Below are 25,441 nucleotides of genomic sequence, written 5' to 3'. Positions count from 1 at the left end.
TGAGTATGCTGAAGTTTTGTTCTCCCAAAGGATAGTGCTTGCTCAAGATATTACATAGATGCAGAAGCCCACTTAAGATCTAATGATCTAATTGGGAAAGTTAAGTAGGCAATAAACTATTTCTTGTTGAAATCAGTGAGACATAAGTTCTTGGTTTCAGCTAATTTGTACCCATTTTATGCATGAGGCAGTATTTAGGCAATACTGGACTATAGGCTGTGAAACTGGAGTTGACTTGAAGCACAATGTAATGTTACTATAACTTCCTGAGCTTTAAATTTAAACCTTTAAACCTTAGATGGTTTGGAGTTGAGATACCTGAAAGATCCATTTTCATTGTCATGGCTTCTGTGCAGGCACAAACGGGACAAATACTCTGATGCAGAGAGTTATTTTGATAGGGCTCCCAACCCTGAGTCTCAGATCATTTCAGCTGCACCTTCACCATCAGAGGATTTAAAGCTCTATTTTGAGCAAATTACATGCATGACAAAAATCCTTAATTTAAAATATGTGTCAACAGAACCAGTGTTCCCTCTAAACGGAATTAGCGTGAGCTAGCTCACATATTTTTAGCCTCCAGCTCACATATTTTTGTCTTAGTTCAGGAAGGATGGACCCAGAGCACAATAATTTATGCAGTAGCTCACAACTTTAAAGCCAGTAGCTCACAACTTTAATACCAGTAGCTCACAGAATTTTTGCTCACAAGACTCTGCAGCTTAGAGAGAACATTGAACAGAACCCAAATCAACTGATCCTATTATTTCTTATGAAAGGAGGTGTTTATTTGCCACAATCTGGTCCTGTGGCACTTCTTTTCACACAAGGGATGCAAGACATAGCCATGAATGCCTGGATTAAACTCGCCTCTGTACTGAATTCCTCAAAAATCTCAAAAAAATATATTAAAAAGGACACAGGAAAATATTTATTCCGACACCCAAAGGTGAACTACATGATAGCAGAAGTTCTTCCAGCTTGAGGGTAGTCTGGATCAAGCTCTTCGCCCATGGACAAGGACAAGGGGGGAATTAGAGTTACTAGACAGGAAGATATACTCCTTTGGGGCTATAGGCTGAAGAGTATCTGATTTTGGGCAGGTACCAGATGCTGATTTGGGACAGGCTGTCCCCATTTTCTGATTTAGTATCTGAAGACAAAAAGCCTTTGGAAAAGGCGCTATAGATTAGAGGGCCAAAGGCTTAGCGAACAACAATTAAGTGCAGCACGCCATAGAGCAGATTGCTATAGCAGAGTTATGGGTAGTGGTTTGGTAATGACAATATGCCTGGTTAAGATAATCAACTCCCCCCCACCCCCTGATGAGAGGGCCAAAGTAGACCAAATGAACAAAGTCCTAGATTCAGTGGTGGGATTCAGCAAGTTCTCACCAGTTCTATGGAACCGTTACCTAATGCGCTATCGGTTCTATAGAACCGTTTATTGGTCGGGCACCCTCGGATCAATGGGGACTTTCCCCTCTAAGTGCCTAAAACTCACCAGTTTCTTTTCCCCACCAGACTGCAAAAAAGCCCAAGCGAACAAGTTAGACGCGCGCCCTGCCAGGAATTGCGTCTCACTCCCTCCAGCCCCTTCCAGCTTCACCACTCCCACGTGTGATTAAAACCCAGGCACCGAGGAAAAAGCAGCTCAAGCTAACCACTGCGGCGCCTTCTGGGACTCGTAGTCCTTGCGCTCGGTAGCGCAGCAGGCAGGAGGCTTGAAAGACTACCAGACCCGGCATGCCCCTCGGCAAAGAAGGGCTCCGTTCGCTCGTGCGCGCTCGCGGAGTCAGGAAGCCCTGCCCACTTTCATTCCTGGAGGGATGAGTAGGCGAAGGTCTGTGGGCTGCAAACGCTTGTGGGGGCGTCGGGCTTGTTTGGTTTTTTTGCAAATGGCAGTCAAATTAGGTGACAGATTTTTCTTTTTGCAAAGAGATAAATATTGGAGCGTGTTGCCATGTATGCAAAACAAGGCTTGATAGCCGGGCTTTTCCCCAGCCAACGGTTGATCTGTTCAGATGGGTTCTGTGGCATGCGTTTGGGTGCCCCAACTGTAGTAGCTTTCAGGTGATGGTAAAAAAAACCCCTCTGCCTGGACATGTGAGTCCTCCACCCGTGTTTGCTCAAGCTTGTATAACCAGCTTTGGTTGGCACACTGCTTTTTTAGGGAGGCCAGCCTTTTAAGCTCACATTGCCAGAGTGACACTTCATTCTGCAAAGCCGGGGTGTCAAACATCTGACCTGGGGGCCGAATCAGGCCCTCGGAGGGCTCCTATCAGGCCCCTGAGCAACTGACTGTCATCTGCTTCCTTCTTTCTCCTTTCTGTATAACAGCTTGCTTTGCAAGGCTCCCTCAATTGCACAGGAACTGCAGAGCAAAACTTCTATTTTCTCCATTGGCTGAGGCTCCTCCCTTGGGGAGGAAGGAGGAGGAATAGCTTGCTTTGCCAGGATCCCTCAATCGCACAGCAGAGATACTGAGTGAAGCCTCTCTTCCTTCTATTTGCTGAGGCTCCCCCCCCCAGTCCCCTGGGGAAGGAAAGAGCCAGAGCTTCCTTTGCCCAGTTCCCTGGATCCCGTGGGAGAAATACAAAGAAAGCACCTTTAAGACCAACAAGTGCTAATGCTTTTAGCATGTTTTAAGTTTTTTAGGAAATATATTTGTGTTTGTGTCCTTTATAAAGTTTGTATCTTTGCTACCTAATCTTTAAATAGGAACACACATGGCCCAGCCTGACATGGCCCAGCCAGACAAGGTCTCCTTTATGTCACATTCGGCCCTCATAACAAAATGAGTTTGACACTTCCATAGCAGTCTGTACACTGGTTGTAACGGGCTTGAACCTCCCACCCCCACCCCGCTTCAGGTTCCACTGCAAGATTCTCTGGTTTGATTTTGGTTCTCTGGCTTGACACATTGGCTTGTGGTTCCTCTGGGATTACTGAGTTCTGTAGAAGTTCTGCTGAACTCACTGTCTGTCAGTGATTCCTACTTGCAGACATGGGGGGGGGGGTTGCCCTGGAAGCAGCTTGCAGGGTTTTCTGTCCCCCTTTCCACTGGAAATAATGTTCAGAGGCCCATAAAATTGGACTCACTCCTTGGTCCAATCGACTTGATACTTGGGGGTTATTTAAAGCAGGGGTCCCCAACCCCCAGGCCATGGACAGGTCCCGGTCCGTGGTGTGTTAGTATCCAGGCTGCACAGGGACAGCACTCTTGGCTTCCTGGGTCACAGATCTGGGAAGCTGAGAGCGGTGGGATGGATCAGCGGCGTGTGCTCTCCTCCAAGCCCTGCTTCCCAGGCATAGAGGAGAGCAGGCTTGCTCCACCACCCCTTTTGCCCACCCACACAGCCTCACTCCAAAGACGGTGGTGGACGAAAGAGGCAGTGTGGCCTCGCTCTGAGGCTGCCTCCCCTTCCAGGGGAGGTGGCCAGAAGCAGCCCCAGTCTCCCCCGTATTTAAAGACCCCCATGGGGGCAGGGACATGGGAGCAGGGTGGCCTGGGGCAGCAAGAACCCCTGCACCACCCCCCACAGTCCGTGGAAAAATTGTCTGCTACAAAACTGGTCCCTGGTGCCAAAAAGGTTGGGAGCCACTGATTGAAAGGACAGGCACCAGCAGCTTCCCTGCAATTGTGGTGCTTGTGCCTCTAAAAGCCAGTTTGGTGTAGTGGTTAAGTGTGCAGACTCTTATCTGGGAGAACTGGGTTTGATTCCCCACTCCTCCACTTGCACCTGCTGAAATGGTCTTCGGTCAGCCATAGCTCTGGCAGAGGTTGTCCTTGAAAGGGCAGCTGCTGGGAGAGCCCTCTCCAGCCCCACCCACCTCGCAGGGTGTTTTTTGTGGGGGAGGAAGGGAAAAGAGATTGTGAGCCCCTCTGAGACTCTTCGGAGTGGAGGGCGGGATATAAATCCAATATCTTCTTCTTCTTCTAAGAACAACTCCCCCGGCCACCTGGAAATCTTTCAAAACAACTGTTCCATTTCCCCAGCCATTCCCCATACAGAATAATGGTCCTGAAAAAAACTGGAAATGGGGGGGGGGGGCCCCTCCAAATCCAATTACCATACAGGTATCTGGAATTCAGGAATATTGGAATTACCAATATATTCCCAGTCCAATATACCTGAACCTGAAAAGGTACTTTTTTGGCACGTCCCACCCAGGACCCTGGGAATTATATTGTTAAGGACAGTTGTTGGTATTTATGGCGAGAAAATGGTTGGATCCAACACTGAAGAGGGAAAAAATCAAACATTACTAAGGACATAGGTGTATTAACAGCAGTTAGTGACTAGTTTACCAGGTTTCTATCCTGTTTATCCTTTCTATCAAGAGCCAGTTTGTTGTGGTGGTGAAGTGTGTGGACTCTTGTCTGGAAGAACTGGGTTTTATTCCCCACTCCTCCACTTGCAGCTGCTGGAATGGCCTTGGATCAGCTATAGTTCTTGCAGAGGTTGTCTTTGAAAGAGCAGCTTCTGGAAGAGCTCTCTCAGCTCCACCTACCTCACAGGGAGTCAGTTGTGGGGGAAGAAGATAATGGAAATTGTAAGCCACTCTGAGACTGATTCAGAGAGAAGAGTGGGGTATAAATCTATGGTCTTCTTTTTCTTCTTCTTCTTCTCTTCCTCAAAATTGTTCAAAGCAATTGTTCAAATTGTTCAAAGTTAGGAGCAATCGTGTTTTATTTAATTGGCCAGAAGAAGAAGCCAAGATTTGTTGCAATCAGAATTCTGGACTGGGAAGACTGAAGGTCAGATTCCTGCAAAACTCACAGGCTGATTTCAATCAGTCACTATCAGTGCAATCCTAAAGCCATTTCCCTATGCAGCCCAGTTGCATAGACCTGCGTGAGAGTCTGAGTTAGATCTCCTAAGGATGGTGCTGTGTCTGTCAGCCCCACCTACTGCACAAGGTTGTGCAGATTTAAAGGGGAAGGCTAGTAAACCATGTATAACATCATGAGTACCTGAATACAAAGATGGGCTACATCAGGGGTAGGGAAATGGCTGAGAAGTTGAATGCATTTTTTGCCTTCACTGTGGAAGACGAGAAGTGTTTGCCCGCTCCAGAACCACTAATTTTGGAAGGGGTGTTGAAAGACCTGAGTCAGATTGAGGTGACAAGAGAGGAGGTCCTACAACTGATAGACAAATTAAAAACTAATAAGTCACCAGGTCCGGATGGCATACATCCGAGAGTTCTGAAAGAACTTAAAGTTGAACTTGTTGATCTTCTGACAAAAATATGTAATCTTTCATTGAAATCTGCCTCCGTTCCTGAAAACTGGAAGGTAGCAAATGTCACCCCCATCTTTAAAAAGGGTTCCAGAGGATTTCCGGGAAATTACAGGCCAGTCAGTCTGACTTCAATACCGGGAAAGTTGTTAGAAACCATTATCAAGGACAGAATGAGCAGGCACATTGATGAACACGGGTTATTGAGGAAGACTCAGGATGGGTTCTGTAAGGGAAGATCTTGCCTCACTAACCTGTTACAGTTCTTTGAGGGGGTGGACCAAGGGGACCCAACAGATGTTATTTACCTTGACTTCCAGAAAGCTTTTGATAAAGTTCCTCATCAAAGGCTCCTTAGAAAGCTTGAGAGTCATGAAGTAAAAGGACAGGTCCTCTTGTGGATCAAAAACTGGCTGAGTAATAGGAAACAGAGAGTGAGTATAAATGGGCAGTCTTTGCAGTGGAGGACGGTAGTGCCTCTCCCCAAAATACCCTCCCAGTTTCAAAAAGATTGGACCAGGGGGTCCAATTCTATGAGCCCCAAAAGAAGGTGCCCTTATCCTTCATTATTTCCTATGAAAGGAAGGCATTGAAAAGGTGTGCCATCCCTTTAAATGTGAGGGCCAGAACTCCCAATATGGAAATATCTTCAATAAATCTTTCTTTAAACATAATCTAGTTGTCTTTACCTCTTTTACTGTTCTTATTGCAGTATTTAATGCGTGAATTATTAAACTACCTTTCGGTATATCTTTTGATATAGTTAAAATGGTCATTAGGACATAGAACCTGTTGTTAATTTATTTGAATCCCACCACTGGTCAGCTCCGATGTCTTTCCATTTTGAATAACAATTCTGTGGTACAGAATTTATTGCCAGAATGTATCCAATGTGATTTTTAAAAGTTTCCAGCTATTTCTCAATGTTTCATTCTGCAAATCAGTAGTACATAAGGAATACTTGAGAAAAATATTGTTCCTCAGAGTGAAAACCATGTAAACATTTTTGTGAGATAACTTATGTTTTGTTATTGAAAATGTTAGTGTTTGTGATGTCACCACACTGCAGCACTATAAAAAGGCACTAGCAATAATGCAGATCCTACATTAAAGGAAAAGTTAGAAAAGTGACATGTAAATAATGGAAAGTGCTGTTTTTAATTACTACTGAGAGGTTTAACTCTCTATATGTCTGCCTCTCTGTATTATTTCAGTGTTCTGTGACTTGCGGGGAAGGTATTCAGCAACGGGATGTTTACTGCAGGCTGAGCGGTACTGGTCCAGTTAATGAACTGATGTGTGATCAACTTTCCCAACCTCCTAGAAAGAGGTCCTGTTCAGTCCCTGCTTGTGTATGGTACCAATGGTTGACTGAAGAATGGCAAAATGTAAGTACACTCAAGGACTTCTTAGCTAGGTTTTGTTAACCATTTAACTATTTGATGCAGACATATAGAAATAGAAGTAGTCACGTAAGAAAAAACAACGAGTGAGGAAAACAGCATAGCTAAAATGATAAATAGCGCCATCTGAACGTTTTTCTTTTGTGTATATATTGTTTACACTTCTTTCTATATTGTCACAAATAGAAGTAGTTCGTAAGAAAAAACAATGAGTGAGGAAAACAGCATAGCTAAAATGATAAATAGCGCCATCTGAATGTTTTTCTTTTGTGTATATATTGTTTACATTTCTTTCTATATTCTCATTAGTCTTTTTAGTTTGTCTACAGCACTGAGAATGCCAGTGCTACATGCACGTGTGTTTAGAGTATCAAGGTCTCAATATTGAAATGTAGTTTAGCATTTTTCTAGATGTGGTGCTATATTCAGGAGGTGCTATTATTCATTCGTTTTACTTAAAAATTTCTGCCCTCATTGGGGCCTTTCTGCCCTTAACAAGACCACCAAACGAGCTAACAGATTAAAAACATTTTAACAACTATTAAAACCAAGCACAAACAGATCATTAAAATCAAGCTGAAATAAACATACAACAGCATAAAGACAAGTAAAACAGGGTGGAAAGAGGGATCACTGGGGGAATCCCAGATGAAACAAAAAAAAAAAGTCTACTCACTGGCAGAAAATGGCAATAAAAGGGGACAGGTGAGTCTGTCTGAGGAGAGAGTTCCAAAGTTTTGGTATTATGCCTGAGGAGGACCTCTCCTACATTGTCACATGCCTAATCTCTGGAAGAGGCATTTGAAGCAGGCCCTGGAAAATGATTGTAGTTGTTGGGTAAGTTTGTAAAGGAACAGAGAGTCCTTCAGATATGTTAGTCCCAAACCACATAGGGCTTTAAAGGTCAACACCAGCACCTTTAATAGTGGCCAGTGTATACTGGCCAAGGCTGGAGTGATATGGTCCCTACTGACTCAATCTGGTGGACATCCTGGCTGAAGCAAAACTCAGAACAAATGCATTTTATTTTTCTGGATGTTGGTTACTAATTCAGAGTAGCTTCTGGTATTTCAGCGCTACATTGGGAACAAGAAGTGCCAATTTCTTACACTTTCTCTTCTTCTACATGTTACACTGAGGATCTTCTAACACAGACTTGAATCTGGCCATGACACTGGAGTAGTGGCAGTTAATCCTTATCCTTCCAACTTTACCCTTACAATTTTCCTCACCTGTTGTTGGTCCTGATAAAGAAGAAAAGAAGACACACACTTGTGTCATAGCTGTCTTTTCCTGCCCTAATAGCACTTACGGATTTCTTTCCAGAACATGGTGTAGTGAGATACATTTATCTCTCTTGGTAGAGAGCCATGGCCTTATCCAAATTCAGGCCTCTTGCAGCAAATTTCTGTCAGAATCCCCACAATTCCCTAATGTAACTGGTGCATTTTCGCAGGAGAGGCTGAAGCTCCTGATGCAAGCCTGCCAGGTCCATCACAGAAGATTTTAAACATATACTTTGTCTTGAACAGAATGAGGCACTTTTGTTCCTTTGACTTAATAATAATATTCAAAGTGTCCCTTGTTCTTTGTGTGAAAATCCTTGTTTTGTGCTTTTGCATTAAATACTACTTATATAGTATTAATATTTTTCTTCATCATCATTCATTTATTATGAACATATATCAGCTAATGTGATATTATTAATTTCAATAGTATTAATTAATAATATTATTATTAATAAAAATAATATTAATATTATTATTAATAAAAATATTATTATTATTATTATTATTATTATTATTATTATTATTAATAAAATAATATTAATATTATTATTAATAAAAATAATATTAATATTATTAATAATAAAATAATATTAATATTATTAATTTTTTCCTAAATGTCTTTATTGCCTAAAGTTCCTGGGGATGTCTTCTTTCCAACAAGCCATGTAGAACTTAGTGGACCTTCTCTGGGGGGAAAAAACCCAGCTTGAGCAATGTAGCCTTCTTTTTTCCTATGGGAGAGGACTACATGCTGTTCTTATTGCCTTCAGTGTTCCTCATCATGCAAACCAAGGGGAACTTACCGAACAGTGAAGTGTGTGAATCAAAATGGGATCCAAGTGAGTGAAAGTTTCTGCAATACAACCATGAAACCTTCATCTACCAAGAAGTGCAAAAACATTCCCTGTGAATACATTGTTATTACAGTAGACACATCACAGGTAAATTTATCCATTTATAATCAAGCTTGTAAATTAGTGATCTCCTGTATGGTACTTGGGGTTGCCATGGTGACATATAAGCCTGGAGATAAATTGAACAGGCTTTTGAATGAAACAGAAAAAAAGAAGTTTTGAATTCCCATCATATTATGTTTGGTGTTACCTTGTGGCAGACATTTTGTGATTGTAGCCACTTTCTGGTAGCACCCGCTGCCTTTTTTCAAAATTCAAAAAATTTACACAAGCATGTAGGACTCTTCTTGTAAGACGCAGAAGCAGAAAATCTTTTCCCACTGCAGAAATCTATGTCATGCCCATCTTGTTCCTATTTATTCCCCAAACCCTGGGAGCAGCATTTCAGCAGGTAAATGAGGCATGAGAGTTGTGTCTTATGGGTGGAGTGGAGCTCACAGACCCAACCCTCCATTTGCACAGAATTGTAGCCCCATTAATTTGAAATTCAATTTGACTGAACTTGGTAGTTGTGATTTGGGTTGTTAGAAGTCACCCCAAAACTGGGGGTATCAACAACTTTTATACCCACAATTGAATGGAATCTCTTTTCTGAAAAATGCATTGATCTTGATGGTATAATTTTGGCACTTTCTCCTCAAGGATACACTATTCAGTTACTCCACCTTTCAGGCCCCTGAAAGTATTTTGAAGCCACACAGATTTTGATTGCAAGCCTATATTCACTTCCTATGGAACAAGTAGTGGGACTTATTTATGAGTCAGCATGCATATCATAAAAAGTAATGTTTATGTGCCTTTGTGACAACAGTTTTTTTATTTTAGTGTCCGACTGGATGTTATCGTGACCATGCACAAAAGATGACATTCTGTGTTGAAGTCAGTGATGCCTGGAATAATCATGGCTACAGCTTGCAACCTGTAGCTTACCAAGACTGTCCACTGTTGCTATCTCCATTACCAAATAAATGCAATGTTAGGGGTTGCCTGTATGCCTCAACGTGGAAGGTTGGAAAATGGAGTAAGGTGCGTTTTCTGAAAAATAAAGAATTTATAGCACAATTCTAAGCAGACTTACCTGCTTTTAAGTCCAATGAAGTCAATGGGCTTAGAAGGGTGTATCCTGCTAAGGATGGCACTGGAAAGCAACTCTGCTCCAAAAGGAATACTGGCATTAATTTTTAGAAAATGTTCTTTTACTTATGGTGTTCTGAGTGAACTTTGTGGTCTTTGTTCAGTGCTCAGCACTTTGTGGACTGGGGACACAAGAAAGAAGAATAGAATGCATGACAGAAAATGCTTCATCCAGTGACTTATGTATACCGCGTTTCAAACCATCAGCCAGAAGGATTTGCCGTGCAACAGACTGTAAGTAATCGATCACTGTTATTCTGTATTGCCTTGGAATCCAGGGGAACATTTCTTTCATAACAGATCACTGTTTTATTTTATTTAGGTGAAACATTAACCAGCTGCAAAGAAATCCAGATGAATAAAAAGATTTGGAAGGATGGTGAATACCTGCTTAACATTAACGGAAGAATGATAAAGGTATTTTAGTGTAGATCAAGATGGGTAGTTGTGTTGTCTGCAGCAGTAGAAAAGAACAAAAGTCCAGTAGCGCCTTGAAGACTTAAAACAATTGTAGCAGGGTATGAACTTTCATACCCTGCCACAAATTTTGCTAGTTTTTAAGGTGCTACTGGGCTCTTGTATTTTAATGTGCTTGTCTAGAGAACTGCTATAGAACAATGCCTTGTTTGACTAAAAGTTATTCAGAGTTGTTGCTGTCAAATTTATTTTGTAGATCTATTGTTCAGACATGCGGCTTCAGAATCCCAAAGAATATTTAACACTGGTGAAGGGGCAAGAAGATAACTTTTCAGAAGTATATGGATATCGGTACTCTTATTTGTTTTAAGAGATATTAGCAAATGTGTTGATCTGATATGCTAGTAACAAAATTGTACTTGCCATGACAAAATGTATATGTGTAGTTCTGAACTCCCAACCTCAGATTTACAAACTGACTTTGGGCAATTTTATAAGTTCTGTATTTCAGAGGAGTCACTATGTTAATTTATTATAGAAAAATTAAGCTGGAGTCTTACAGAACTATCCTTCAGAGTTACTATAAGAATGAGCTTTTAGTACTTCAGGTTCTAAGTAATTGAAAGTGGTATAATATTTATGTATTTATTGGGCCAATCAATGCTTATTGGCTTCTGCAGCTTTTAATTTAAGCATCATTGGTGTGCATGAGAGCCTGGTATTAACTGTCAGGACCAGTGAATGAATAATAAAACCAAGGTTTCGCTATACTTGAAAGTCAGTTAACTAGTTATGGGTTTGTATTTTCCTTATAAATATGTTTTCTCAACCTGCTGCTGGACATCAGATGCTCCTGGGACATGCAAGTGGCCGCTGTAAGTGGTTGCATCTCATATACTTTAAACCAACCATGTTCTAAAAGGCCAGCAATTTGCCTGGAGAAAATTGTAAAATCCTTCTGAAGATTTGACGGAGCTACTCTAGAACTCTGTGGAATGAAACCACTTGGTTTTGTTCATCCCTCTTATACCTGGAGAGGTTCTATGCATTATTGAGCCATAACATTAATAAATTTCATTTATTTTTAATGAGAGCATTAACAATGTGTTCACATATCTCTTTATTGAAATCAAAAAGACTTTAAAGTGTGTAACTTGGCTGGATTTTGCTTTTTGTTTAGCTGTGTCAGCTCTACAATGCAGCACGCTTCCAAATGTGCTGAACCCCCCCCCCCCCAAAAAAAAAACAACAAAACTAACACATGTTTACTTGCAGACTTCAAAATCCATTTGAGTGTCCTTTTAATGGAAGTAGACGGCAAGACTGTACATGTAGAAATGACTATCCTGCAGCTGGCTACACTATTTTTAGAAAAATAAGACTTGATCTCAATTCTTTGGAAATTAAAAGTGAGTCCTTAATATAGTAGCTTGAATCTAATGAAAAACTATTTTGCCATGATTGAGTTACTCTTACTGGTGGAATTTTAATATCTAGTAGTGTCATTTTAAAATACTTTACCACCCAGTTTTCCACTGAAAAAGAAAGGGTTGGATTTAAAAATGCAGGTCTGCAGGCATAGCAGATTTATGGTATTGAAACTACAATTTTGTTGGTGTGTGAGGGTGATATTTGCCAATTTCCTCCTCCCACTCCTCCCAGATTTAGACCCTATCTGTGTTGCTGAATCTGTGATGGGTGTTGCTGTTTCCAAGGTGAAGTCATGCACATGTGAACTCATCATAGGACTAATGATTATTCTATGCTTTTCTAACAAAATAAATATTGTTAAAATGCATCCAACACAAGAAATATGAGCAACAGTCATGGAGACAAGAGTAGGCTTGCCAATCCCCAGGTCCCAGCGGGAGTTTTCCCACTTTCCCAGGCTCCTTTCCGTTCCCAGTCAGCTGACCAGCAGGGAAGCCCCGCCCCCACAGCCCCCATGTGCCTTTCCACCTCCGGAGGCTTCAGACTCCACTTGGAAAGGTGGTGTGTCTGTGTCTTTAAGGCTGAATGGGGGCGGGGGAGCAGGCAGGAGAACTTGGCTGTGAAAGCAGCCCAGACCCTTTGCTGGTTGCACATTCTTTGCAGAGGTCATTTGCAGCCCAGACCCTTCGTTAGAGGCACCTTCTTTTGGGGCTCATAGAATTGGACTCCCTGGTCCAATCTATTTGAAACTTGGAGTGCATTTTTGAGGAGAGTCATCAGATGATATGCTGAAAATTTGGTGCCTCTACTTCAAAAATCAAAAGAGTTTCCATCTCAACATTAGGAAGAACTTCCTGACCGTCAGAGTGGTTCCTCAGTGGAACAGACTCCCTCAGGAGGTGGTGGGCTCTCCTTCCTTGGAGGTTTTTAAACAGAGGCTAGATGGCCATCTGAAAGCAATGAAGATCTTGTGAATTTAGGGGGGGGGGGTATTTGTGAGTTTCCTGTATTGTGCAGGGGGTTGTACTAGATGACCCTGGAGGTCTCTTCCAACTCTATGATTCTATGATTCGATAAATAAATAAATATCTGGTAATAACAAAATTTTGCTCTTGCTTTCTAGCTACTGATTTCCGGTTTGCTCATACAATACTGGGGAAACCTGTTCCATTTGCTACAGCTGGAGACTGCTATAGTGCTGCAAAATGCCCACAGGTAAATGGGAGGGATTGAGGTGGGGCTGGATCTTATAAATTAATTTTTAATAACTCAGTGCTTTAAGTACCAATATATCTAATTCTCAATATAGCCCTATTTGTGGATGCTTTAGTCTGAAGCTTGGATCCATGAACAGACAAGACAGAGATTTGTACAAACTCAAGGAAAATGCCAGGTTTCTAGAAAAATATGAAATCCCAAAAATAAAATAACTGGAGGGGTGGGTTAAGCATCCAGATAATACAAGAAGCTTCTATATTTAGAAAAATACTGAGAAATGACCTCTGCAGTGGGCATTATGGCAATTGCAGGGCAACGAAAACAATATTTCCAGCTTTCAAGCCTTGGTTTCTGTCAGTAAGAGGCAAGTGGAGGGGGCAGCGCCCTTTCTAGGCCTGTTGTGGCCTTTGAGACCCTGCCCAGCAGTAATGCTATTCAGCAGAAAGCACCCAACAAAAGTCAGTGTTGTGTTGTGTTTACAGAATATCTGGGAGTCCCAAGTTCAAATCCCAATGCTGTCATAGAAACTTGCTGAGTGATTCTGGGCTAGTCACTCTCTCTCAGCCTAATCTACCTCACAGGGTTGTTGTGAGGTTAAAATGGAGGAGAGGAGAATCCTTAAGCTGCTTTGGATCCCCGTTGTGGAGAAAGGTGGGATATAAGTGAAGTAAATAAATAGTAAATATAGATGAAGATAGGAGAGTGGGTACAGGGTCAGTGGGTTAGTAGGAAAGAGAAGGAAGCAGGGAAAGGGGAAACTATTTTAGCTGCCAGGAGAGGGGAAAGAAGAAACAGTGGAGGAAGAGATACGGGAGCAGGGGGATGAGATTCTCCCCACAAATCCTTCCAGGTCCTTCATTTGTTTTGTATAAACTGTGTAATAATTTTCTCAGCCCCTGTCAGCTTTATTTCTCCTTCTTTTATAACTGATTCTGACATTTTTTCAAACACAATGACTCAATATATCCATGATTTGCAGAATTTAGTAATTTGATTTCTCATTTACAAGTCTGCCAGGGAGTTAGTCATATCCTGTAGATAATTCCATTTGTCAGGAATTATGGGAGTCATCCTACTGTCCGACAAAGAGAATACGTTCCTATTTTTTCCTGGAATTCCTACTTTCATTCTTCTTTCTGTTGGATCTTCCAGCCACTTTACATCTCCAGTTTCATAGTGCAATACTGCCCTCTTCTGATACCACAGCTTACCTTCATCAATTATATTTTATCCTGAATAGTTCTCCCCTTCCCCGAGCATCAAAGATGGTTTGACAGGTTTATCCCAGTAATACTCTCATCCCGTGACTGCCTCTGGAAAGCAGGGCTGGCAAAGTTTTGTACAAATCTACAAAACTTGTTTGACTAGGTATGACCATGAAACAAGACTGTGCCCATGAGGCTAAGAGTGGAGCTAGAAATGTGAGTGTATTCTGAACAAGTACCTGAACAACTCCCATCTGTCTCCATGCCTGTGACACTACCTTTTATGTTGTGAAATACGTTTAACTTGCATTTCTCCAGGAAATCAATGCAATAACATTACCAATGCATGTTAGACTTGTTCTGAAGCTGATGTATATCCTTTCCCCCCCCCTCCACCTGAAAAGGGGCAGTTTGGCATTAATTTAGCAGGCACTGGACTGAGGCTATCTACTACTGCAAAATGGATTGCTCAGGGAAATTATGCTACCATTCAGATACATAAATCTCAGGTAAGTTATTTCTTTAATCAATGATTTTTTGTTCAGATTGAGTAGCAATCTTCACTAAGAACAGGGAAGCATCCAGAGCAAAACACAGGATGCTATACCAGCAAAGAATTTTTTTTTAAAGTTTAGAAAACAGAATAAGTGGAAGGTCTAAAGGAAATGGTGTTGGTGGAAAGTGCTGTCAAGTTGTATATAACTTATGGCAACTCCATAGAGTTTTCAAGGCAGGAGGCATTCAGAGGTTTGCCATCGCCTGCCTCTGAGTAGAAAACCTGGACTTCCTTGGTGTCCTCTCATTCAAATATTTCCAAATTCCAAAAACCTTTATTGGCATAACTCATTCAAATATTAACCAGGGCTTACCCTGCTTAGCAGCTGAGATCTGATGAGATCAGGCTAGCCTGGGTCATCCAGCTCAGGAAACAAACTTCATAACAAAGATTTGGAGCTGTATTTCAGCTAATGATTTGGAGCTGTATTTCAGCTAATACCTAGATTTGCTTGTCCTTTCCTCCATTTTTTCCAGGTTCTCAGACATTTCATGTACTGCCAATGAATTGTCAAGTGCACATTTTTTCTTCACAATCCTCTGTCATTTACAAAGTCTTCCTCCAAAAGGAAGACTACTGTAACTTGCTCTACATGGGCCTTCCCTTGGAGCTGATCCAGAAGCTCCAGCTGCTTCAGAACAGGGACCTCTGACAGGGACCCCTCAGACAGCCCATATCCATCTTGTGCTGTGAAAGCTGCTCTGGGATCTGGTGGAGTACAAGATCAAATTCAAGGTGTCAGTTTTGATCTTTAAGGCCTTTTGCGGTCAGAGACCTGCATACTTTCAGAACCGCCTCTCTCAGTATGCCCCAACAGAATGTTATGCTCAGGTAATAAAAATCTCCTAGTGGTCCCCAGCCCAAGAGAGATCTGGCTGTCCTTGGCCAGGGCCAGGACCTTCTCAGCCCTGGCCCCCATCTGGTGGAGCTCTCTGCCACAGAACATCTCCCTGCAGAATTTACTACCTTTCTGCATGGCCTGTAAGGCAGAGATGTTCCCCAGGCCTTTGGCTGAGGACAGTGATGGGACAGCGAGCAGTCTGGTGCTCTCAGATCTCCCACTTCCTCTTACTTTTCCATTAGAGACTCTGGGGAGCTTCAGTTTCAATTCACATTAGTCACTATCTTGGATCTATTTTTATATTGAGCTGTATTGTTTTAATGCTGATTTAACTTAACTTAGATCACTATGTTTTCTTCTGATGTAAGCCTCCCTGAGCCCTGTTTGCAGGGAAGGGCAGCCTAGAAGTCCAAATAAATAAATAAATGTTATCAGTGAATTCATAGTGAAGCAGGTCATGTATACTGGGTATCAGAAGAAAACCTCATAACCCATGTAAGCAAAAGCCTTGGTTATCGAGGGAGATATTTTTTCTGAAAGTATATAAGGAAGAGATGGACATCTGCCAGAAATTAGACAGACATAGAAAGAAATCTGTCTCAAAGTTTGAGTCCAGAGGCACCTTTAAGATTTAGACTTTGTTCTGCTGCTTTAGACCAACAAGGCTACCCCAGCTGAATCTGTCCCAATAGAGCAGAACTTTTGTGTGGTCTCTTTTACTATGCACTGTGCTTGTCTTTATATCTAGAAAAGTATTAGTGTATTATTATTATTATTATTATTATTATTATTATTATTATTATTAGTTTATTTATATTCCACCCATTCCCCCATGGGGGCTCAGGGTGGAGTACATCAAATATACAATAATAAAACAATCAAAAACAGCTAAAATCATAATAAAATCATTTACAGCATTGAGCTCAGAATCTAATCAGCACTTTATATACCATATATTATGATGTTACATAACCCACTGGCCCCCGTCAGTAACAAACAGTCCGAATAATGATGAAATAGCAATGCTATATTAATAGCATAATTTTTTCAGCACTGAAGATGGTATGACATGATGGTACAGCAGGGAGGCCAGCCGATCTAACAAATGGACGCCTGCTGCCTCATCCAAAAGCCTGGTGAAACAGCTCCATTTTACAGCCCTATGAAAGGCTAACTAGCCAGGTAGGGCCCGAATCTCCATAGGAAGCTGATTCCACCAGGTTGAGGCCTGGCCCTGGTAGAAGCAAGACGGGCATCTCTTGGGCCGGGGATGGTCAAAAGATCTTGGAAAGCTGAACAAAGTGATCTTGGGGCATATGGGGAGAGACAGTCCTGCAGGTATGTTGGTCCCAGGCTGTGCAAGGCTTTAAAAGTCAAAACTAAGACTTTGGTACTCCAAAGGCAGCCAGTGCAGACTGCAGACGTCACCTGTATGGGTGAGCATACAGTCAGCAGGCAAGCTGCTGCACTCTGCATCTGCTGCAGTTTCTGGATCAGCCTCAAGGGCAAGCCAGCATAGAGCTAGTTACAGTAGTCCAGCCTGGAAGTGACCATTGCATGGATTGCTGTAGCTAAGTCTTGGGAGGATAGATATGGTGTTAGTGGCCTGATCTGCCAGAGATAGAAAAAGGCAGAGCTGGCAACTGTCATGACCTGGGCATCCATAGAAAGGGAGGCATCCAGAATCACTCCCAAGCTCTTCACCTGTTGGGCTGGCACCAAAACAGCACTGTTCAAGTCTGGGAGCTGGATGTATGAACCCACCCCACCTTGACTTAGGCACAGGACCTCCGTCTTAGCTGGATTTAACTTCAGTCGGCTCTGTTGTAACCATCTGGCCGTGGCTCCTAACATGGAGGTTGGTCTACCACCCATCAACAGGTAGAGCTGGGTGTCATCAGCATACTGGTGACAACCCAGCGCAAAATCTCAGGCTATCTGGGTAAGGGGGCGCATATAGATGTTAAATAATATTGGTGAGAGGATAGCTCCCTGAGGTACTCCACATATAAGTGGGTGCCACAAGGATGTCTGCTCGCCAAGCATCACCTTTTGTCCCCGAAAAAAAGGAGGAAAACCACTGTAAGGCTACCCCCTCCCCGTACTCTGGCGATGGTGAGGTGGTGGGACAAAAGATTGTAATTGACCGTGTCAAATGCTGCCGACAAATTGAGAAGAATCGGCAGCACCGACCAGCCTTGGTCCAGGTGCTTTCTTAGGTCATCTATGAGGGCAACTAATACTGTCTCCGTCCCATGACCTGGGTGGAAAACCAGACTGGAATGGGTCCAGGGTGGATGTTTCATCCAGGAAGACCTGCAACTGCTCTGCCACCGCTTTTTCAACTACCTTTCCCAGGAACAGTAAATTCATAACTGGGCGGCAGTTGGCTAATACCCTAGGGTCTAGAGATGGTTTTTTTCAAAAGCAGACAAATCACTGCTTCCTTTAGTTTCTCCTGGAATGTCCCTGTTGCCAGGGTCAAGTTGACAATGTCACCTAGAGAGTCCCTGATACCATCCTGGCAAGCTTTCACAAGCCAGGATGGGCAGGAATCCAGGGGGCAAATGATGGGCTTCATTGCAGCCTGGATCCTGTCCACATCCTCCAATATGAGTTGATTGAAGCAGTCCAATATAGGACCAGAAGATGGCCAGGGGGCTTCCAGTTCATCTACTGTATCAACCGTGGCTGGGAGGTCCTGGTGGAGAGTCAAGATTTTATCTGTGAAATATGTTGCAAAAGCCTCTGAACCAATATCCAGTTCCCTATCTTTTTGGTTGCTTGATGGCAGAGCTGTTAAGGACCGAATCACTCTAAATAATTGAGCTGGGCGTGACCCTACGGAGGCCACATAGAAATCTTTCTTAGTGGACTTCATAGCCTTCTTATAGACTTTCATAAGCATTCTATAAGAAGTTCTAGACTCTTCGTCATGAGCATGCTGCCACACTCACTCTAACCATCTAAGCTGTCATTTCATCCCTAGCAGCTCCAAGGAATACCAAGGAGCTGCCTTGGCATGATAGCGAAGAGGGCGCCGGGGGGGCAATGTCATTGATGGCAGTGGAGAGCCAAGAATACCAGTCCTCCACAAGCTCATCTAATGACCCGCCAGGGGGCATTGGATCCCGCAGGGCCACCTGAAGCTGCTCTGGGTCCATTTGGCTCCGTGGGCAAGCAAAAATCCACTCGCTGCCTAAACAAGACAAAAGTTGCAAGTCCAGCCAGATTTTCAAGGCATAGTGGTCTGACCATGGAACAGCATTTGCTGCCATCAGGTCCACTGATATCCCTGCCCTGAAAATCAAATCCAGCATGTGCCTGGCCTGGTGTGTGGGAGCCGATACACATTGGTTGAGTCTCAGTGTCTCCATGGAGGACAACAGGTCTTGAGCCTGTGAGGATGCTGTGTCATCAACATGGAATAAAGATTTTTCCCATTGTAATGATTTCTTATGAATGACTCTTAACCACTACACCAAACTGAGAGCCAGTTTGGTGTAGTGGTTAAGTGTGCAGACTCTTATCTGGGAGAACTGGGTTTGATTCCCCACTCCTCCACTTGCACCTGCTGAGATGGCCTTGGGTCAGCCATAGCTTTCATAGAAGCTGTCCTTGAAAAGGCAGCTGCTGTAAAAGCACTCTCAGCCCCACCTACCTCACAGGGTGTTTATTGTGGGGTGGGGTGGGGGGAAGGTAGAAGAGATTGTGACTGCTCTGAAACTCTGAGATTCAGAGTATAGGGTGGGATATAAATCCAAAATCATCATCATCTTCTTCGGCCATGTTTATATTGAACAATATTGTAAAAAACAATCCAGAACTGCATTTTTCCCCTGATCATGGTTAAACATAAGTTCAAGCATTTTGTGGCAGATATAGACATACTTTTGCCACCAGAAAAAAATGAGATGGAAAAATCTCTATATGGTGATGGCTTTGTACAATAGAATTTTAAAAAATCTCGTATATGTTATTATAAACACCTGACGGCTTTGGCATGTGTGGGGAGATTTTAAATAAATAACATTTATTATTATTATTATTATTAAACCTCTATGATATATTTTGATAAACATAACCTCCAGGTATACAGAACTAATTAAAAGGATCTATTAATAAGTATTGTTGTGAGGATAAAATGGAAAAAGAATTTTGTTAGCCACTTTGAGTCCCCATTGGTGAGCAAAGTGAAGTATAAATTGTATGAATGTATAAACAAGTAATCCATCGTTATCTGTAATATATAAAACCCTAGCCATATTGGAGACAACTCACCTACCCTCCCTTTGGCTGAGCTGTGTGACACTCAAAGAGCAACCCCACCCTCCAGTCCCAAGACAGACAAGGATTGGGCCACTGGGGAAGCTGCTAGGCAGTGGGTGTTGCTAGGCAACCAAGCTTGGTTCTGTCAGTAAAAGGCAAAGGGAGGAGGTCCTTTCCAGGCCTATTTTGACCTTGGAAGGAAAACTCATTGGGGCCAGTCCTGACTAGGGTTCCCAGCACCAGGTTGTTGGGAAATTCTGGGAGATTTTGTGGTGGAATCTAACAAAGCCAGAGTTTGGGGAGGGGAGAAGTCTCAGCTGACTATAATGCCATAAAGTCTACCCTCCAAAGCAGTTATTTTCTCCAGAGAGAGAGAAATTTGTTGTCTGGAGTTCAGTTGTGACACCAGGAGATCTTCAGTCTCCACTTGGAGGTTGACTACCCTAGGCCTGGCAGTACCCTCTGGGTAACTTGATGCCATCTGACTGGCATGTCTTAACTAAACCTGGCTGCTTGGGTTTAGCAGAAACCCCTCTAGGACAGCCAGTGTGGCGTCGTAGCACTTCAGAGTAGGGTCTGCCAGACCCAGGTTCTTGCTGTGGAAGCTGACTAGGTAATTTTAGACCAGTCGCAGACTTTCAGCATAACCTAGCTCACAGGGTTGTTGTGCAGATCAAAAGGGGAGAGGAGAATGATGTAAACTGTTTTGGTCCCACTGTGGAGAAAGATTGTCTTTTTCCTAGGTAGAAGCTGCAGGGAGGGGAGAGGAGATGGAAAGCTGAAGTCAGAGAGGTAGATCAAGGTAGGTTGATGGTTGGCTGGGAAGGAGATCAGGTTGCCAACTTCAGGTTGGGAAATTTCTGGAGATTTGAGAGGTGGAGCCTGGAAAGCATGGTTTGAAGAGGGGTGGGACCTCAGACAGGTTCAGTGCCATAGACTCCACTGTCCAAACCAACCATTTCTTCATGGGGAACAACTGATCTTCTTTGTGGTTTCTGTGCATCACACCTAGGGATCTACGACACCTGCACTGGTTATGATTGGTGTTATGTAGCTCCACTAGAGGGATTTTTATGTCCCTGCCTCTGAGTATGCCCAGGGACACTAACACGCATGTTCAGGAGGTGGGGTACTAAGATCCTGCCTGTTCTCTTCTGACTGCCATGCATTCAGAAAATGTTTCCTTGGTTCTCTGGTCAGTGAACTGCATTTTTCACTTTTCTTAGCTCCTTTCCCCATTTTTCCTCTCTTGTTGTCTTCACTTTGTCTTCATCTTCCCAAAAGAATGAAAAAAGTCTCTTCATGTCTCCCATTCCTCATCTGGCCTTCACCCCCCCCCCCCGGCCTATGTGGGACTTCTTTAAAAGGTGCCCTAAGTGCGACAGTGAACTTGCCCCATCGCACGGACACTCTCTGTGCCTCCTCTGCCTCGGTGAAGCATACTGCACAGACTTCTGTATCCACTGCCTTAAGTCTGACAAACTCGAAAAAATCAAGCCGTTTGTCTTAAGACCACGCTACTCACTTTGGTGTTAGCACCTCCAACCATGCCACCTCTTCAACATCGATGGCACTGACTCCAACTGAGCCCTCAATGAGTGCAGCTGCAATCGATTCTGGAACTTTGGCTCTAAAGTTGAAGCTGATGTCAACTCCAAAGTCCTCCACATCTTTTTCCAAGAAGTGTAAGAAGGACAAGGAGCAAAAGACAACCAAGGAACATAGGTCACACTCTTCTAAACTCAAGCTGTCACCAACTCCATTGGACATATCACTGATGTGCATGCGGTGGATGATTGATGCTGCTTTACCAGACCTGACACCTTTGAGATCACTTCTGAAGCAGACACTAGCATCTCTGCATTGGATGGACTCCCCAGTTCAAGATCTTCTGACACAGACCACACAATCTGCTCTGGTATCTGATTCCAACATCAATCACATTGATTTGACTCAAAAGTCTCAGCACTCTTCAGCCAGTAGAGTTAGCTCTCCTCAGTACTGACAGTTGGATACTGACCATCGCTGGCCTCCCCCTTCTCCCCCATCCAGGGCTGGTGTATAGGAGTAGGCCAGGTAGGTGGCTGCCTAGGGCATCAGTTGGCCTACAGGGGTGCTGCTAGGCACCCCCTCTCCCCTCTGCTCTTGTCTTCCTAGCTCTGCGCAGACCTGAGTAGGCGACAGCAGCAGGGCGGTGTGTTAGCATGTGCTCTCCTCTAAGCCTGCCTTCCATTGCAAAGGAAAGTGGGTTCAGAGGAGAGCATGCCCTACCCTGCTGCACTCAGCTTCCAGGATCTACCGAGTAATGGATCAGAGTTGTCCACTGAGATGGTGACAAACAGTATGGACTGTCTGCCAAAGTCTCAAGGTGGCAGGAGGAAGGTTGCAGGCCTAACTTGCCTGGAAAATTATAGATGTTTTTATGCAAATGCTAGAAGCGTTAGAAGTAAAATTGGTGAGTTGGAATATTTAGTGTTAGGAGAAAACATAGACATTGTGGCAATTTCAGAAACTTGGTGCAATGAGGAGAATCAGAGGGACACAGTAATTCCTGGATATGTTATATCGGAGAATAGGGAGGGAAGGGTTGGAGGTGGGGTGGCTCTGTATGTCAGAGAGGGTATACCGTCCAGTATACTGAAGTCAGAGAATTAGATTCCCTTCTAGAAATGCTTTGGGTCGAAATAGAGGGACCAAAAGGAAATTTAACTATGGGAGTTTGTTATCGCCCACAAAATCAAAAGATAGAGGACGATTATAATATGATGGAAGGATTAAGGATAGTGGCTAAACGTAAAAACTGTGTCGTAATAGGTGATTTTAACTACCCGCAGATTGATTGGGTCAATATGTGTTCAGGTCGAGAGAAAGAGATTGAGTTTTTAGATGCTCTCAATGACTGTACTATGGAGCAGATGGTATCAGAACCTACCAGGAGTGGGGCAATCCTGGATTTGGTCCTAAGTAATGCCCAAGACTTGGTGAGAGATGTAAAAGTGATCACACCGCTTGGGAGCAGTGACCATAACATTATTGATTTCACCATCTGTATAAATAGAGAGTTGCCCCAAAAGACCAGCACAACCACGTTTAACTTTAAAAGGGGTAAATTTTCTGAGATGAGGAGGCATGTGAAGAGGAAACTGAAAAGAAAGGTAAATACAGTCAAAACCTTTGGGGAAGCTTGGAGGCTATTTAAAACTACAATCCTAGAAGCTCAGATAAAATATATACCACAAGTTAGGAAAAGCACAAACAGGTATAAGAAAAGGCCTGCATGGTTAACAAACAAAGTAATTGAAGCTGTAAAAGGTAAGAAGGACTCCTTTAAGCAGGGGAAAGCTAGTCCAAGTGAGATTAATAAAAGGGAACACAGGCGGTGGCAAATCAAATGCAAGACTGTGATCAGGCAGGCAAAAAGGGACTATGAGGAGCATATTGCAAAAAACATAAAGACCAACAATAAAAAATTCTTCAAATATATTAGAAGCAGGAAACCAGCCAGGGAGGCAGTGGGGCCCTTGGATGACCAAGGGGTCAAAGGATTACTGAAGGAGGATAGGGAAATGACTGAGAAGCTGAATGCGTTTTTTGCCTCAGTCTTCACTGTGGAAGATGGGAAGTGTTTGCCTGCTCCAGAACCACTTATTTTGGAAGGGGTGTTGAAAGACCTGAGTCAGATTGAGGTGACAAGAGAGGAGGTCCTACAACTGATAGATAAATTAAAAACTAATAAGTCACCAGGTCCGGATGGCATACATCCAAAAGTTCTGAAAGAACTCAAAAGTTGAACTTGTGGATCTTCTGACAAAAATATGTAATCTTTCATTGAAATCTACCTCTGTTCCTGAGGACTGGAAGGTAGCAAATGTCACCCCCATCTTGAAAAAGGGTTCCAGAGGAGATCCGGGAAATTACACGCCAGTCAGTCTGACTTCAATACCGGGAAGGTTGGTAGAAACCATTATCAAGGACAGAATGAGTAGGCACATTGATGAACATGGGTTATTAAGGAAGACTCAGCATGGGTTCTGTAAGGGAAGATCTTGCCTCACTAACCTGTTACAGTTCTTTGAGGGGGTGAACAAACATGTGGACAAGGGAGACTCAATAGATGTTGTTTACCTTGACTTCCAGAAAGCTTTTGATAAAGTTCCTTATCGAAGGCTCCATAGAAAGCTCGAGAGTCAAGGAGTAAAAGGACAGGTCCTCTTGTGGATCAAAAACTGGCTAATTAATAGGAAGCAGAGAGTGAGTATAAATGGGCAGTCTTCACAGTGGAGGACGGTAAGCAGTGGGGTGCCGCAGGGCTCAGTATTGGGTCCCATGCTCTTTAACTTGTTCATAAATGATTTGGAGTTGGGAGTGAGCAGTGAAGTGGCCAAGTTTGCAGATGACACTAAATTGTTCAGGGTGGTGAGAACCAGAGAGGATTGTGAGGCACTCCAAAGGGATCTATTGAGGCTGGGTGAGTGGGCATCAACGTGGCAGATGAGGTTCAGTGCGGCCAAATGCAAAGTAATGCACACTGGGGCCAAGAATCCCAGCTACAAATACAAGTTGATGGGTTATGAACTGGCAGAGACTGACCAAGAGAGAGATCTTGGGGTCGTGGTAGATAACTCACTGAAAATGTCAAGACATTGTGCGATTGCAATAAAAAAGGCCAACGCCACTTGTCCTTTTTTATTGCAATTATTAGGAAGGGAATTGAAAAAAATCAGCCAGTATCATAATGCCCCTGTATAAATAGATGGTGTGGTCTCATTTGCAATACTGTGTGCAATTATGGTCACCGCACCTCAAAAAGAATATTATAGCATTGGAAAAAGTCCAGAAGAGGGCAACTAGAATGATTAAAGGGTTGGAATACTTTCCCTAAAGAAAGATTAAAATGCTTGGGGCTCTTTAGCTTGGAGAAACGTCAACTGCGGGGTGACATGATAGAGGTTTACAACATAATGCATGGGATGGAGAAAGTAGAGAAAGAAGTTCTTTTCTCCCTTTCTCACAATACAAGAACTCATGGGCATTTGATGAAATTGCTGAGCAGTCAGGTTAAAAAGGATAAAAGGAAGGACTTCTTCACCCAAAGGGTGATTAACGTGTGGAATTCACTGCCACAGGAGGTGGTGGCAGCTACAAGCATAGACAGCTTCAGGAGGGGGTTGGATAAAAATATGGAACAGAGGTCCATCAGTGGCTATTAGCCACAGTGTGTATATATATATATGTGTGTGTGTGTGTGTGTATACATATAATTTTTATATACATATAATATATATACATATAATTTTTTTTATCCACTGTGTGACACAGAGTGTTGGACTGGATGGGCCATTGGCCTGATCCAACATGGCTTCTCTTATGTTCTTATGATCTGTGCAGTCCCAGGATGCCGAAAGTGGCAACGTGGCGCATTGACATGTGCTCTCCTATGAGCCTTCCTTCCTTTGCAAGGACTCTGGCACCGACTCTGTCTGCACTGTCACTGAGAGATCTAGGTGAGCCTCACCATG

General features: G+C 43.1%; 1 protein-coding gene across 2 annotated transcripts in view; it reads left to right on the top strand.

Annotated features, from left to right (window-relative positions):
* Window positions 1-25,441, top strand: part of ADAMTS20 (ADAM metallopeptidase with thrombospondin type 1 motif 20) — a 149,097-nt gene that overhangs the window by 118,397 nt on the left and 5,259 nt on the right. For both annotated transcript variants that reach the window (XM_060244939.1, XM_060244938.1), the window contains 9 exons: window positions 6,460-6,633; window positions 8,708-8,878; window positions 9,677-9,877; window positions 10,090-10,219; window positions 10,308-10,402; window positions 10,659-10,753; window positions 11,678-11,811; window positions 12,957-13,048; window positions 14,661-14,765. In XM_060244939.1, the coding sequence (XP_060100922.1) occupies window positions 6,460-6,633; window positions 8,708-8,878; window positions 9,677-9,877; window positions 10,090-10,219; window positions 10,308-10,402; window positions 10,659-10,753; window positions 11,678-11,811; window positions 12,957-13,048; window positions 14,661-14,765 (1,197 nt within the window). The remainder of the gene's footprint in view (window positions 1-6,459; window positions 6,634-8,707; window positions 8,879-9,676; window positions 9,878-10,089; window positions 10,220-10,307; window positions 10,403-10,658; window positions 10,754-11,677; window positions 11,812-12,956; window positions 13,049-14,660; window positions 14,766-25,441) is intronic.

This window comes from Heteronotia binoei, chromosome 8 (genome assembly GCF_032191835.1).
Source record: "Heteronotia binoei isolate CCM8104 ecotype False Entrance Well chromosome 8, APGP_CSIRO_Hbin_v1, whole genome shotgun sequence".
Classification (NCBI taxonomy): Eukaryota; Metazoa; Chordata; class Lepidosauria; order Squamata; family Gekkonidae; genus Heteronotia; species Heteronotia binoei.
Note: the sequence above shows the minus strand (reverse complement) of the source record. Positions and strands in the feature narration are given on the sequence as shown.